The 17,635-nt window shown below is 45.1% G+C and overlaps 1 protein-coding gene across 1 annotated transcript in view; it reads right to left on the minus strand.

The window, feature by feature from the left end:
• Positions 1–7,640: 7,640 nt before the first annotated feature.
• lrrtm4l1 (leucine rich repeat transmembrane neuronal 4 like 1) overlaps positions 7,641–17,635 on the minus strand; it is a 69,207-nt gene continuing 59,212 nt past the window's right edge. The window contains exon 3 of the mRNA XM_079803819.1: positions 7,641–8,755. Within this exon, the coding sequence (XP_079659945.1) occupies positions 8,690–8,755 (66 nt within the window). The 3' untranslated portion in view covers positions 7,641–8,689. The remainder of the gene's footprint in view (positions 8,756–17,635) is intronic.

Consider the following 17,635-nt stretch of genomic DNA (forward strand, 5'->3'; position numbering starts at 1 on the left):
ATGCCTTGGTTACCTTTTTTCAAGCCATTCTAGCATGGTATAGAAAGCCTGCAGGAAGACATTGATATTCAATGAGCTAAGCTGCTTGACTCTGATTGGCTAACAGCTAGCCAATGAGAGCCTGGCTATCAGCATCCTTTACCCAGTGCAATAAGTAGTGGAACTTTGTTTACTATCGTCTGGAATCGCTGCAGAAATGGCTTCTTCAGATATATTGCCATAATATATATGATGTTCAGCCATCCTTGCTGTATACGAAAACTGTCACTGAGCTAGACGAATTCTGTGGGCGCGGTCTCAACTGGGCGAGCTCATGAATAGTAATGAGCTCAGGCAACACCACGTCAGACTGACCAGCTTTTGTAAATGGCCTGATTTCTCTGCTTATTTCTTTTCAGTGCACTCTCAAAGATAAGAGTACAAAATTGTACATTTTAAGGTACAAGTGGCCGTCACTGGGGTGGTACCCTTAAGGGTACATTTTTGTACCTCTAAGTCAGGGCTAGGCAAGTTCGGTCCTAGAGAGCCGCTGTCCTGTAGAGTTTAGCTCCACCATAGTATAAAACTAATGGCTCCCAGCATGCATTGCAGCATTGTCAAGTATGTTACCATTGTTGAGATTCATATGCTGATTCTTGATATCTGTGTGCATCTAAATTTTTAAAGCATTTAAAAATCAAAATTTAGAATGTCTGATCTGTGGCAAGAAAGTGTTGTTGGTGAATATTATTTAGTAACATTTATAGTCTTTTGATTTGAACAGATTGTGGGTTTTTTCAAAAAAACACAAACTCACATTAAAAGTCCCCAACTAAAGGAAACACTAATCACCATAATGGTGACATTTTCAATAAAAACATCAACATCTAAACCTCTGTTAATTCTCAATAAGAGCTTCTGTAGATGTATTTCAGGGTTGGAGCTAAACTCTGCAGGACAGCGACTCTCTAGGACCAAACTACTCTACCCCTACTCTAAGTAGAAGAAAACAATGGTATAATTACCCAACAACCAATTGTGTACCTTTAAAGGTACAGTTATACGTTTTGTTCCCCAAGAAACAAAATTGTACCTCCACTGTACCTTTTTTTCTGAGAGTGTGGCTAGAGCTGACAGAGGAGGTAGCAGTTCGTTTTCACATTTACAACATAACGCAAACACGTATGGAACATATTTAAAAAAATACAAGTAGAAACGTTTTTGTGTGGCAGGGCACCTTTAATGTTGTGAAAGCTGAGGAAATTGTATTGCTCAAGGTTGGTCTTTCATAGCTCATAAAACTGGAGTTCTATGTTGCAACAAGAGACACTAATATAGTAAATTTGTTTTTGTTGATCTCATTTAAATAAAAGTTAATAAAGCTATTAACGCTAAGCACTATGAACATCATTTTGTTAAGTTGTGAGCATTGTGTCAGGAGGGAATACCCATAATACCCAGTGTATAATTAAAATATGTATGCTCAGTGAAAGTAGGGGCATAGACATTAGAATTAATACATGCTTTGAGCTCTGTTTAGTAATCTCTTATGTTCCACGGAAGAAAGTAAGTCATGGGTTGTAACAACATGAGTGTGAGTAAATGATGACAGAACCTTTATTTTCGGTTGTAATACCATTAAAACAGATGAGATATTAAATAGATCTCATCTTTTCCCTACATTAACTACGTCAACTTTATCTGCAGACTTGTGGATTAAACAGACTACTGGTTTCATATAAATTAACAAGATGTTGGTCTTTTTTAACCATACTTTGTACTTCTGTGTGGGTGAACTGCAAGGCCGGGTGAACTGGGTAGTCAATATCATCTCCTAACTTTTAATTAGCTGTGAGATGTGTTCTGGAAAGACAATTTCTGGCTGGGTGTTACATCATTTTATTTTCATGCTCCCTGGAGGGTGTGCAACTATATGTTGGCTAAAGATCAAGAATAGGTCAGTTTTCTTCCTTTTGAGATATATTCCCATGAGGCCTAAACTTTTCCAGCAGTCAGTCTGTAATATCATGTGTCAATCATCCGTGATGCAATCATGCTTTTCAACTGATACCCTGTTTTTTAACCCTGACATGATCATGTCTGTCGATTCCTGCATAAATTGATTGAATCAGTTTTTTACTCCTTTGTAAGCATGAATATCCTTGTATTATACATCATATTTTATTTAGTCGTGAATCTCTAGATGGCATAGACTGACTGGTCCTTTACATGCAATCTGCACGCATCTCACCATTACCACATAGCACTGATTGGCCTCTGCTGAACCTGTAGCCAATGAGATTGCTTGCTCAACATTTAAATAGTCAGGTTCAGTGTTCGCTGCAGGCTAGTCCTTTCAGAGTTCCTCTGAAACCCTCCACCTCCCCCAGCTCCACCTGCCTAGATCTGCTATGGGATTTATGTATACTATATTACAAAACGTTTTGGGACGTCTGCCTTTACATGCACATGAACTTTAATTACATCCTATTCTTAATCCAAAATCACTGTATAGGATTGTTTAATATGGAGTCAGCCCACCCTTTGCAGCTATAACAGCTTCAACTCTTCTGGGAAGGCTTTCCACAAGGTTTAGGAGTGTATTTATGGGAATAATTGACCATTCTTCTAGAAGCACATTTGTGAGGTCAGGCACTGATGTTGGACGAAAAGGCCTGGCTCGCAGTCTCTGCTCTAATTCATCCCAAAGGTGTTCTACCAGGTTGAGGTCAGGACTCTGTGCTGGCCACTCAAGTTCCTCCACATCAAACTCCTCATCCTTGTCTTTATGGACCTTGCTTTGTGCACAGTCATGTTGGAACAGGAAGGGGCCATCCCCAAACTGTTCCCACAAAATTGGGAGCATGAAATTCTCCAAAATGTCTTGGTATGCTGAAGCATAAAGAATTCATTTCACTGGAACTAAGGGGCCAAGCCCAACCCCTGAAAAACAACCCCACACCATAACCCCCCTCCACCAAACTTTACACTTGGCACAATGCAGTCAGGCAAGTACCGTTATCCTGGCAACCACCAAACCCAGACTCGTCCATCGGATTGCCAGACAGAGAAGCATGATCCGTCACTCCAGAGAACACGTCTCCACTGCTCTAGAGTCCAGTGGTGGCGTGCTTTACACCACTGCATCCGACGCTTTGCATTGCACTTGGTGATGTAAGGCTTGGATGCAGCTGCTTGGCCAAGGAAATCCATTCCATGAAGCTCTCTAAGCACTGTTCTTGAGCTAATCTGAGGGCCCCACGAAGTTTGGAGGTCTGTAGCTATTGACTGCAGAAAGTTGCTAACTTCTGCGCACTGTGCGCCTCAGCATGCGCTGACCCCGCTCTGTGATTTTACTTGGCCTACCACTTCGTGGCAGAGTTGCTGTTGTTCCCAATTGCTTCCACTTTGTTACAATACCACTAACAGTTGACCGTGGAATATTTAGTAGTGAGGAAATTTCACAAATGGACTTACCCAACCTATCACAGTACCACGCTTGAATTCACTGAGCTCCTGAGAGCGACCCATTTTTTTCACAAATGTTTGTAGAAGCGTGTGCATGTCTAGATACTTGATTTTATACACCTACACTCTTACACCGTGTCCTAACTACACGCGACGCGATAAGATTCCAGCGATAAGCAACATGTCTGTCCACACCAGACGCGACGCGACTGCGAGATGCAATAAATCAATCAAAAACCACAGCCAATCAGAACAGCGTGTGGGCGGGCTCTCGCGGCAAGTGCACAGCACCAGAGCTTAATCTTGACGGCACTCGCAAGGAAATGGATAAGTACTAGTGGTGTCAACAATAATCGATTCGGCAATGCATCGCAATGCAGGGCATGCACGATTCGATGCAGCTAAGTGCCATAATCGATTATGTCATCGTTTATTTTCTGGCCTTGAGTTGGACAATAAAGTTGTGAAGTTTCAATTACTTCCGGGCTCATAACAACAACAACAATCAAGATGGCTGAGGCGGAGGGAGGTTACTGATTAATTAAAACACTTATGTTCACTGCTGGAAAAGGTTGGCTGTTATTATTGCTCTATTTAATTCCAAATGGTTCTAAAGCAGAGAAGAGAAACATTTCTCATTCAAAGCACTGAAAGCAGTGATTTATGTTTTCTTTTTCAGGTTTGAAAATGCCATATCCAATACCCTGTACCATTCAATTTTATTTTATTTAATGACATTTATGTCAAAAATACAGGAGAGTGATAATACACACATAGCAGCCAATAAAATCTGTTGTTCAATATCTGACTGCTTGTATTGCCTCATGACTGATTAAAAATTTGCCTTGTTGTGTGCAGTAGAATTTTGATGCATCGTAATGCATCGTAGAATCGAATTGAATCGAATCGTTACCTGGTGAATCGTAATCGAATCGAATTGCGAGGGCAGTCCCAATGCACACCCCTAATAAGTACATAATCAAATTCACAAATATTACACCATTTAAACATTACTAAAATACTTACTGAGTTACTAAAACAATCTGTCATAGAATATACTTGTTTGTTCACAGTTTGAACGTTCTTGTTTTAATTTGTTTAATTTCAAGATCTGAGGAGAATTACGTTATCCCTTGTTGCTTTTAGTATGACTAACAAAGCTGGGAGCATTTAATGATATTCAAAGTCACATTACATGCTTTTGACATTAAATAAAACACATAAACACTACCTGAGATTATCATTGCCATGTTTTGTGTTGTTATTCCAGCCGTGATGTCGCAGACAAATAGAAACCGTTTCTAAAATAGATTAATCGCGTGTCGCCGTCGCGGCTGGTTAGGAAAAAAACTCTAATTAACATGGAAAACTTTTATCGCGTGTCGTGGCGTCGTGACGCGTGTAGTTAGGACACGGTGTTAAAAATAAAGGTTCTTAAATGGTTCTTTGGTGGGGTGTATTGTTCTATGAAGAACCTTTAATATCCAAAGAACCTTTTCATTGCACAAAAGGTTCTTTGTAGCACAGAAAGGTTCTTTAGACTATAAATGGTTAGGAAAAATGGTTCTTTAAAGAACCTTTCACAAAATGGTTCTTCAGGGAACCAAAAATGGTTCTTCTATGGCATCACTTTGAAAACCCCTTTTTGGTTCTTCCTGGCACTTTTATTTTTAAGGGTATATGGCCATGGAAGTGAACGCAACACCTGAATTCAATGATTTGGAGGGGTGTCCCAATACTTTTGGCAATATAGTGTATGTCTACTCATGCAGCAGCATATCTTACATGCTTACAGTCAGAGAAGCGGTTTAACTTGAGTGCTGCGTTTTTATAATACTGTGTCACATGCAAGACAAAGCAAAAGGCGTGAGTGTTTAACATATTTACATTGAAAGGAAAATGTTGTTCTTTTGAATGGCTAATTACACAGTACGTAATTTTACAATCATTTTCCATCAGTGAAAACGTGCAATAGAAAAAGTCAACATTATTTATCGGAGCAGGTGTTATTTGCATTATTATTTTTTTCTTTTTGAATGATTGAACTTTCGATGTAAATTCTCAAGAAATACAGTAGCAAAAAAAAAACATAACATGATATTGGTTTATCTTTAAAGGCATATAGAGACTAAATCACATAATTGCACAAATTAAACATTTAATAGTATTAGTCCAAGGTTTTGTTTGACATTTAACATGTATTGCACTTTAACTCAAATGGGCTTTCACAAAACCGATTTTTGGTTGTTTGTGCCTGAGCACTCTTGGGATATCATGATTGAGGTTAATAGAGCACACAACAGCCAATATCTGGATGCAGTCGGGTCCTCTGAACACCGCACTCTTCCAGTAGGAGGCCGTGGACTGGGCAAAATGTCAAGGCTCCTTTCTGAACAAGAAGGGACGGGGGCTGATGAATAATTCATGGGAGAGTTTGGTCAAACACAGTGCTGTGTCTGTTTAGCTGTCGCTTCGGCAGGCAAGAGAGAGAAGGGGAGAGATACATCACTGTAGGAAAACACCGGAGCTGATATGCCATCTGGACCTCATATCAGACAGCTTGGAGTGTTCCTGGAGGACTTGATGCGGGACAAACTCTTCATGTTAGCCCCCTCTTGAGAAATGGCATATTTAGTGATAATTATGACATGCCGGGATGCATTTTGAACTTCCAGAGCTTTCTTTGTTTGGAGAGGACAGAGCTGGCACAAATCGAGAGGCTCTCCTTCAGGGTTATGAGGTCAATATTGATCTGACAGCTTTAAAAGATGCGATATATGGGAGGACATTTCCTTGGCTTGAGCATGTGGGTGCAGCCAAGTAGCTTGAACTTTCTTTTACTAACTTGTGCCCACAATGACAGAGATTTTAATGGCTGAAGGTTGGAGTACTGTTGGCCGCTAGTAGATGATGCCGCTGGCAGTGTGTAATTGGCCATAGCTTTTGAAAATCGAATCGCAAATGAGAAAAAAATGCCCAAGTCGTCGCCTCGTTGCCAGAAATCGCCAACACTTACTGAAAATTAATGACTTCTGGTGATTTTGTCCCTGCAAATCATGGTCAGTGCAAACAGCCCCTTTAGTCACACAAACTTTGGAATGATTACAATGTTTTTATGTTTATGAAAGTCTCTCATGTTCACCAAGGCTGCATTTTTTTATGGAAAATACAGTAAAAATAATATTGTGAAATAGTATTACAATTTAAAATAGCTGTTTTCTATTTGAATATATTTTAAAATGCAATGTGTTCCTGCACTGTAAAGTAAAACGTTGCAGCCTGAAATTTTTAAGAACAATCAACTTGGATGTTTAAGTAATGTCAACATAAATTGCGTTAAACTGACTTTTAAACATGAGTTGTTCTTGTATAACTTAAAAAAGTTTAAAATTGCTTGACTTATTTTGATAAGTTTAAACAATGTAAAAACATATGCTGTGATAACTTATTGATCATATAATTTTTACAGTGTGCGATGCAAAGCTGAATTTTCAGCATCATTACTCGTCAGTGTCACATGATAATATTCCAAGCTGATTTTCTGCTCAGTTATTATTCATGCTTATTATTATCTTAAGCTTATTATATTAAGTTGAAACAGTTGGCTGCTTAATATTTTGGTGGAAACTGATACATTTTTGTAACATTATAAATGTCTTTATCTGTCAATTTAATGCATCCTTGTTAAATAAAATAATAATAATAAAAACTAGTTTATATATATATATATATATATATATATATATATATATATATATATATATATATATATATATATATATATATATATATATATATATATATATAAATAAACTAGTTTTTTATTAAAATTTTTTTTATCTATTTTAATATATATATTAAAATAGAAAAGTTATTTTAAATTGTAATACTAATTCACAATATTAGTTTTTATTTTACACTAATTATTGCCTATTGTAATCTAATTTGATCAAATTAATGCTGCCTTGATGACCCCAAACATCTGAATTATACCTCATTACAGTTGTTGAATTTTTATTTCCATGAACAAATGAGCTACTTGAAATGTTCAACAAGTGAAACATGATTTGTTGAGCCTACTCAGTTCTTCTCAGTAACATTTTAATTTTTTTTTTCTCCTGGAAAATCCATATGGCTAAATAAAGTATTAATAATAAATTCATAAAAATGGAATAAGTTGATCAATACTAATTTCCATTTGACAAATGTATATTTCCAACCATTGATTTTGACAACATTCTCATTATAAAACAGAACTTGGTGGTGTACAATTCATACAGTTTGTTACAAAAATGTAATAGTTAAATTAAAGTGGGGGAGCATAAAAGGAAATTACACTTTCAGATGGCAATGTTTCAAGATTGAGGGGCAGGTGGAACCTGAACAAATCAATACTCACTACACTCACACACATGCTCTCTATGACCCTTCTCCAACACACATACTGTTTTAAAGGGGTGTCATTTCTGCACAATTAGGGGCACCAAATGACACACTTCTCCTTTAAACTAGCACTATCTTGACATTTGCTTACACACTCTCCTATAACATGAGACGACATATGTACAATTAAACATTGAGCTTGTCACAGTCAGTGAGATCAGAGCTCATGTTTAAATTATTTGGTAAAACAGTATGAAGTCTATCACTGTCATGAAGGGCATGTACATTTGAGAATCTCCTCAAATAAAACTGTACAAAGAGGTTTGCAACAACTCAAAGCATAACAAATCCAGTATAGGCAGCAAATATAAAGGTTTTAAGTCAAGTCATTTTATTTAGTTATTCCGATACACAAATTTTCCAAGGATTTACATTAAATAACAAAGGAAATGGTAAGTCCTAAATTCGAGGGTATATTAACAAAGTTTATAGTTTATGTATAGGTCCACACGATTCGTCAAAGGCTGGATAGCTTTCATTGGTATGTTCCATTACTCTTTATTGAGTACTATGACCCTGCGCCATATGGCCCAACGGAGGCTTCACCCACCTGACACATGTATCCAGGTGCATTAAAGAACAAAGTGAGGCATCCAAATGTGTGGTTTAGTAAAATATACATCTGAGGCATCTGTTCCGACTGTCTCTCAGATGTCCGTTTGCAATATCCAGCACAATCCGTTAAAGAAGCGCCGACAGCATGAGTGGTATCATGAGAACAAAGCTTGATGCGATTGATGAAATGCAGGTAGGCACAAATCCTCCGCAGGTGGATTATTTTGTGGAACAAAACATTCCTTTAGTGTATGGTGGGTATATCGCCAATCCAAGCTCCAGGTAACGGTCTGGGACACGTGTATTCATTCTGTAGGGAGCAAAAAAAAGACGGAATGATTACTACGGTACAAAACCAGGAGGTTCAGCTTAGAACTGCTACAGGGGTCAATGACATAACAATGCATTTATTTATTAAAAAATTTTATATTTCATAAATGCAAATCATACATGCATGTTTAACTTTCTTTTTTTTTGTTTAAAAAATGATTTCAATATTTTTTGAGGAGCAGGACATAAAAAAATATGGGTTTAATAATATAAAGAAGAAAAACTAAATTAAATTATTGAAAGGAAAACCTTATTAAGTAGTAGTTTTATTATTTTTAAAAGACCCTCGTGACTGTGTGCCAAGGTCAGTTCAGGCTTTAAAATGTCCTGTGGTGCGACAAAAAGAAAAAAAAAAGAATTTACCTTGACAAATATATATATAAAAAATGTATGTTGAACACGTGTATTCAAGCTATACGGGGGGGAAAAAGTTATTACTTTTTTATTGATGGTTACAACACACATTTTTTACAGGTAATTAATAAACTACATAGAAAACTTTTCTTGAAAAACTATAAATTTTTTAAACCATAAAAAAAAACGTCTCGGTTACGTATGTAACCCTCGTTCCCTGAAGGAGGGAACGGAGACGCCACGTCGGAGTACCGACGAATAGGAATCTCGCTCGCGAGAGCCAATCTACTTCGAGTGTAACTAAACGAGCCAATGCACATTGGCATGCAATGATTGCACCAGGTGCTCATGCCACGCCGTGCGGGTATAAATGAGACACAGGTGATTGCATCAAATCAGCCTTTTGCTGAGGAGCCGAGTAGGTAGACAGGCACCCCAGCAGGGTACAGAGGACATGGCGACGGGACGTGGCGTCTCCGTTCCCTCCTTCAGGGAACGAGGGTTACATACGTAACCGAGACGTTCCCATTCAGTCGGTCACTCTCGACGCCACGTCGGAGTACCGACGAATAGGAATCCCTACCAAAGCGCCATGGCCGCTGCCCCCTTCCAGTGCCCTGTGTGAGCCACCTGAGCTCTCTTACCTGATGAGACGGGGCTCACACCGGGAAGTCCATCACTGCCGTTCCGCAAGACCCGCTCAGTGATTTATTGGATAACACTGGGAAGCGTGCCCTAGTGAAGGGGACGCTGCGGAGCCCACATCGTACCCCGAAGGAGTTATGTGGAGTACAATGCTGAGCCGTAGCCCGCAACGGAGAGAGGGGGCTCAGTCCCATTGACGGGAAGGCTCTCCCAAGGGAAAGACACGGGCTTCCCGTAGGAGCGACCGTGGAAAGATATATGGGATCCCCGTAGGGTCACTCATATAACCCGAGCCCAATACCGGTTCTGAAGGATTCAGCGGCAAGGGGCCTGATGCCAGACGTTCCGCCACGTCCGGCACCGAGGGCGGTGGAGGACTCACAGAGTTTGCTTCTGGAGAATATAAGCGCCGTAGCGCAGCAAGCCGACAAGAGACGGGGCCTCTCAGTGCTTCTACCCGTTTGAGGTGAGAACACAGGAGGAGACCGGCTCTACACGTAGGCTATAGAATCTAGCGAACGTGTTGGGTGTCGCCCAGCCCGCAGCTCTACAGATGTATAAAAAATGTATGTTGAACACGTGTATTCAAGCTATACGGGGGGGAAAAAGTTATTACTTTTTTATTGATGGTTACAACACACATTTTTTACAGGTAATTAATAAACTACATAGAAAACTTTTCTTGAAAAACTATAAATTTTTTAAACCATAAAAAAAAACGTCTCGGTTACGTATGTAACCCTCGTTCCCTGAAGGAGGGAACGGAGACGCCACGTCGGAGTACCGACGAATAGGAATCTCGCTCGCGAGAGCCAATCTACTTCGAGTGTAACTAAACGAGCCAATGCACATTGGCATGCAATGATTGCACCAGGTGCTCATGCCACGCCGTGCGGGTATAAATGAGACCCAGGTGATTGCATCAAATCAGCCTTTTGCTGAGGAGCCGAGTAGGTAGACAGGCACCCCAGCAGGGTACAGAGGACATGGCGACGGGACGTGGCGTCTCCGTTCCCTCCTTCAGGGAACGAGGGTTACATACGTAACCGAGACGTTCCCATTCAGTCGGTCACTCTCGACGCCACGTCGGAGTACCGACGAATAGGAATCCCTACCAAAGCGCCATGGCCGCTGCCCCCTTCCAGTGCCCTGTGTGAGCCACCTGAGCTCTCTTACCTGATGAGACGGGGCTCACACCGGGAAGTCCATCACTGCCGTTCCGCAAGACCCGCTCAGTGATTTATTGGATAACACTGGGAAGCGTGCCCTAGTGAAGGGGACGCTGCGGAGCCCACATCGTACCCCGAAGGAGTTATGTGGAGTACAATGCTGAGCCGTAGCCCGCAACGGAGAGAGGGGGCTCAGTCCCATTGACGGGAAGGCTCTCCCAAGGGAAAGACACGGGCTTCCCGTAGGAGCGACCGTGGAAAGATATATGGGATCCCCGTAGGGTCACTCATATAACCCGAGCCCAATACCGGTTCTGAAGGATTCAGCGGCAAGGGGCCTGATGCCAGACGTTCCGCCACGTCCGGCACCGAGGGCGGTGGAGGACTCACAGAGTTTGCTTCTGGAGAATATAAGCGCCGTAGCGCAGCAAGCCGACAAGAGACGGGGCCTCTCAGTGCTTCTACCCGTTTGAGGTGAGAACACAGGAGGAGACCGGCTCTACACGTAGGCTATAGAATCTAGCGAACGTGTTGGGTGTCGCCCAGCCCGCAGCTCTACAGATGTCTGACAGCGAGGCGCCACATGCCAGCGCCCAGGAGGATACAACACTTCTAGTAGAGTGTGCTCGCACCCTGAGCGGACAGGGCACACCTTGTGCTTGGTAAGCCAAGGTGATGGCATCCACTATCCAGTGGGCCATCCTCTGCTTGGAGACAGCCTTTCCCTTCTGCTGGCCTCCGTGACAGACAAAGAGCTGATCTGAGGTTCTGAAGCTTTGAGTTCTATCCACGTAAACCCGCAGAGCGCGGACGGGACAGCGCAAAGCTAGGGCTGGGTCTGCCTCCTCCGGGGGCAGCACTTGCAGGTTCACCACCTGGTCCCTGAAGGGAGTGGTAGGAACCTTGGGCACATAGCCAGGCCGGGGTCTCAACACCACGTGGGTATCACCCGGCCCGAACTCTAGGCACGATTCGTCGACCGAAAATGCCTGCAGGTCCCCTACCCTCTTGATGGAGGCCAATGCAGCCAACAGCAAAGTTTTCATAGACAGAATCTTTAGCTCTGCTGACTGCAAAGGCTCAAATGGGGCATTCTTGAAGTGCTCTGTTAGCACCAGAGCAAGAACCCAAGAGGGTATGGAGGGAGGGCGAGGAGGATTTTACCGTCTCGCCCCCCTAAGGAACCTGACGACCGGGTCGTGCTTCCCAACCGTCTTACCTTCTACATGGTCGTGATAGGCAGATATTGCAGCAACATAAACCTTGAGGGTGGAGGGCGACAGCCTACGCTCCAACCCCTGTTGCAGGAAGGAAAGCACAGACGCGATCGAACATCTTCAGGGGTCTTCTCGGCGAGAAGAACACCACTCGACGAACAGGTCCCACTTCAAGGCGTAAGCCTGTCTTGTAGACGGTGCTCGTGCCGAAGTGATGGTGTTAACTACCTCTTGGGGTAAGTCACCTAGAACCTCCACGTCCCGTCCAGGGGCCAGACATGAAGGAGGTCTGAACGCGGGTGCCAAAGGGTGCCCCGTCTCTGAGTCAGAAGGTCCTTCCTCAGAGGAATCGGCCAAGGAGGGGCTGTCGCGAGGAGCATAAGTTCTGGGAACCAGGTCCGGTTGGGCCAGTACAGCGCCACCAGCAGGACCTGCTCCTCGTCCTCCCTGACCTTGCACAGTGTCTGTGCAAGTAGGCTCACTGGGGAAAACGCATTTGCGCAGCCCCTGGGGCCAGCTGTGCGCAAGGGCATCCGTGCCGAGTGTATCCTCGATCAGCGAATAGAACCACTGGCAGTGGAACGTTTCTGGGGAGGCAAACAGGTCGACCTGTGCCACCCCGAACGGTCTCCAAATCAGCTGAACCACCTGGGGGGTGGAGTCGCCACTCGCCTAGGAGCGCAGCTCGTGAAAGCTCGTCGGCCACACGGTTGTGCACACCAGGGACATGAATGGCCCGAAGCGACCTCAGACACTTCTGACTCCAGAGGAGATGGCGGGCGAGTTGCGACATGCGACGGGAGCACAGACCACCTTGTCGGTTGATATACGCAACGGTCGCAGTGTTGTCCGTGCGGACCAGTACATCTTTGCCCCGTAACCGCGCTTTGAGGCGGCCCAGAGCAAGATGCACCGCTAGCAACTCGAGGCAATTGATATGCCAATGCAGGTGCGGGCCCGTCCAAACCCCTGACACTGCATGCCCGTTGTACGTGGCTCCCCAGCCCATGGCAGAGGCATCCGTGAAAACCACAGCGTGCCTGGACACCTGTTCCGGGGGCACTCCGGCCCGAAGGAACGAGGGGTCTGACCATGGACTGAAAGACTGGCGGCAGGCCGGTGTGATGCTCACCCGGAGAGTGCCGCGTTGCCACGCCCATCTCGGGACTCGGCCGAGTAGCCAATGCTGAAGCGGTCTCATATGAAGCAGGCCGAGCGGTGTTACTGCCGCAGCGGCTGCCATATGCCCCAGGAGCCTCTGAAATTGTTTCAGTGGAACCGCCATCCTGCCTTGAAACGTGTTCAGGCAGTTCAGCATCGACTGGACACGCTCCTCTGGGAGGCACGCTGTCCGTTCAACCGAATCCACACCGAGAAAAGAGATCCTCTGCACGGGGGCGAGTTTGCTCTTTTCCCAGTTGACCCGAAGACCCAACTGGCTGAGGTGTCTGAGCACCAGGTCCCTGTGTTCTCACAACTGATCCCTGGCTTGACTGTGCTAGAATGAGCCAGTCGTCGAGATAGTTGAGGATGCGAACGCCCTGTTCTCTCAGGGGCACAAGGGCCCCCTCCGTGACTTTCGTGAAGACACGGGGGGACAGGGACAGCCCGAAGGGCAGGACTCTGTACTGATATGTTCGACCCTCGAACGCAAAGCGCAGAAACGGCCTGTGTCGAGAAAGAATCGAGACATGAAAGTACGCGTCCTTCAGGTCGATCGCTGCAAACCAATCTTGGGGACGGATGCATCCGAAAATGCATTTCTGCATGAGCATCTTGAACGGTAGCTTGTGGAGGCTCCGATTCAGGACTCGCAGGTCCAAGATAGGTCGTAACCCACCGGTTTTCTTGGGTACAATGAAGTACGGGCTGTAGAAGCCGGTCTTCATATCGGCTGGAGGGACCGGCTCTATCGCGTCCTTCGCCAGTAGGACAGCGATCTCCGCACGCAGGGCATGGGCATCTGCGGCATTCACCGAGGTGAAGCGGACGCCCTTGAACCTGGGGGGGGGCGCCGGGCGAACTGAATCGCATAGCCGAGCCTGATGGTCCGAATGAGCCAGCGAGACGGACTGGGGAGCTCTAGCCAGGCTCGCAGAGTCCGTGCAAGCGGGACAATAGGGACCACCGGCGTACCCACCGTGGGGCAGCGAGGTGGAATGCAGGTACCAGGCTGGGGCGGCTGTCTCGTGGAGGCGGCCCGCAGCGCGGTTGTGAGTGTGCGGTGCACACTTACCTGATTCCACGAGAGGGCAGAGGGTACGTGAGAAGGCTAGGTTGCGTCCTCGAACCGTCCACTACTGTCCACTGGCGAAGGAGGAGGATGAGTGTGGTCCGGCGTTTGACCGTCCACAGCTCTCCGAACCCCCTTGGGACCCAGAGATGGGAAGAACTGCTCTTTTTTTTTTTTTTTTTTGAGAATTTGGGTACCACTGGTTGTGACACCAGCGGCAGAACGGATTTTGACTCAAGATTTTCTACCCGGCCCTCCTCCGGGGAAGAGCAGCCCCGCCCATCTCCCGGTCACCCGTCTCAGAGGTGATGTTTCACCGACCGCTTAAACAGCAGCAGAGACAGGTAGCGTCATCCCCTGCAGGACACAGTAGAGCAGGCTGTGCCAAGTGTTTGTTTTTTTTTGCAGGGGACGACGCCTTTGGCGACGAGCAGACTGAGGGGCGGCCCACGAGGCACTCTGATGGTACGTCGGGGGAGGCTCTTGATTGCCTCAGCCTGCTACCGACTGCGAAGAACTGCTGGGCCCAGTTCTCAACAGTGTCGCCCAAGGCCACCTTGTGAGATGGGAGCATCGAGAAAGCGTACTTTGACGACCACTCACATCTCAGCAAGGCAAGCCAGGAGGTTTTTCTGGACCACTGAGGTGGACATCGTCTGGCCGAGGGCCTGCGCCATGACTTTGATCACGGTTAGTCAACATGCACAGCTCAACCTCAACTCAGAACTACCCTGTGCAGGCAGGGGTGGTCTGCGCACAGCCACCCCACCGTTGAGGGTAGTGAGAGAGGAAAAACTTATGCAGTTTTGGCCCTTTTGGCTTTCCATATCCAAAGAAGTGCCACACTGCCAAGTTTTCCATGCACATCCAGGAGTGATCCCGGGAAGCATGGCTGTTAACTCTGAATCCGATTCAGCGAAGCACACACCATTACAGTGGGCTCAGCATCATCCTCATTCCCAGAGCACAACAGCCCTCTCTCCGATGCAGCGATTGACATCTGATCCTCAGCTGGAGCACTGAATGAAATGCTAGGTTCCCCCATAAGAAGGACCAGCAATTCCACCCAGAGCTGCACAGCTTGCAGTGTGCTAGAGGGGGAGGGGCCCTAGGGGGTTGGTTCCCCGAAGGAGAAGCCCTCCTCTCCTCAGATCACCCCAGCCATTTCACTGAAATAGACCTCTCCTGTTGCCAGGGAGGGCGCTACAACGAGAAATAGGCAAGGGGACAGCGCACCTCGAGCGCAGAGCGAGCGCTGGGTTGCCGTGACAACCCGCGCTACAGCCTAGCACTCAACGGCACACGGCACGCAGAGAAACGAGAGGTCCGTTCGAGTTTCCCCGACGGCAACTCTCGCTGATCTCCGCGGTCTCCCAGAGTGTCGAGCAGACCCGCGGCTGTGCTTTTACACACGAGCGGCGGCTGGCCAACAACAAAGGGGACTCAAGCTTCCCGGAGAAAGATGAGTCGCGACCGGCGTGCCGACGTGGTCATGTTCTCATTAGAAAACATGACCACCCACGAACACAGTCTCAGCATGCGCCCAGACATGTGAAACAGTGTTCGTGGCCGTCAGTGAGGACAGGAAACAACCGCATCCAGAAACACACAGATAGAATGTCATCTTTAAAAAGACGCAAGCTCTATCTGTGTAGCTCTTTTAGGGAAACTGCTCTCCGCGGTGCTGAAGCACACAGGGGAATAGTCGCGGCGACACAGACAGGGAAAAAGTGCAGCCTGACATGCGCGCTCTCTCTCTCATAGAAGGCGATCTCTTACCAGCCGTGAAAACGGCTTTTCAGCGCTCTTAATAGCGCACCGAACCAGCTGTGAGAACAGCCTTTTTTTTTTTGCTCAAAATAGAAAAAGAAAGAGAGAAATCAACCCCGCTGCAGTGCCGTCACTCCAACACCAAACGAGGAGAGGTCCACCGAAGAGCTTGACTCGTTATAATGTTAACACACGCTTTGTAGAGAGTGATTTTAGGACAAACCATTCACCACTCGGCTCCGAAGCAAAAGGTTGATTTGATGCAATCACCTGTGTCTCATTTATACCCGCACGGCGTGGCATGAGCACCTGGTGCAATCATTGCATGCCAATGTGCATTGGCTCGTTTAGTTACACTCGAAGTAGATTGGCTCTCGCGAGCGAGATTCCTATTCGTCGGTACTCCGACGTGGCGTCGAGAGTGACCGACTGAATGGGAAGTTTATTTCTAAGATCTTGGCACAAAGCTATTGATTTTCAATGTATTGTATGTTTGTCATTGACCCATAGACTGAAAGATAAATCTGAAGTCCGGATAATAAATCAGACACATTAGTTCGGCCGCATGCAATTTTGCCGTAAAATGAAACGCTCTTGCATGGCCAAGAAATAAATATGATGATTTGGCAGCCATCAGTAAAGAAAGTCAGAAATCGAAATATGGCAGCACGTTGTATGCTATCATTGTTAAGATGTTAATTACAGTTGAGACGACTGAATTTAGTCAGCTCAAGTGACCTTGCTGTCATGAGCACTCCGTCTTAAATGGATTAAACAAACCGCTGTGAATACTAATTAGCGATATGTATTGAGCACAAATCACCATTATCTCAATTATCCTCAAGTTCAACTAAGGTTCTTTCAGAAACCATGGGAATAGCAGCTATACTGCCCAATGAGTCAACCTGGAGACAAAGATTGGAGTAATTAGTTGATAAAGTGAGGACAAAAGAGATGTCCCTTTTCCAACACTTATTTCCAATAAGAATCTTCACCGTCAAATGGATGAAATCTTTCTCCCTTCGTCTAAATTAACTCACAGTGAATGGGTTGTTTGTCGTGTCTTTAACATGTCAGAGTAAATGCAAAATCTTGAAGCAGATTTCATTGGCTGCCTCTGGTCCCCATCCGCTTTCATTGTATGGAAAAGTGCAGTTTGGACATTCTGCCAAATATCTCCTTTTGTGTGGCGTGAAAAAAGAGAAGTCATACAGGTTTGGAATGATATGAGGGTGAGCAAATGTTGATTGTAATTTCATTTGTATCCCTTTTCAGAGGAAACAGACAAAAAAACAATGCCTAATGAAATGTCTTTGAATAGAGATGTGGGATGTAATACTCAAGTTTCAAGCAGAGATAATGTGCAAACTAGAGATTCTTCAAGACGATGCTCTCGGAAAGACTGCAATTTGCAAAAGTAAGGGAATCTGATGTTTTAGTTATAAAGCCATGTTTTTGTGTTTAACAGCAAA

The sequence above is a fragment of the Gobio gobio genome (assembly GCF_949357685.1).
Source record: "Gobio gobio genome assembly, chromosome: 22".
In the NCBI taxonomy this organism is placed as follows: Eukaryota; Metazoa; Chordata; class Actinopteri; order Cypriniformes; family Gobionidae; genus Gobio; species Gobio gobio.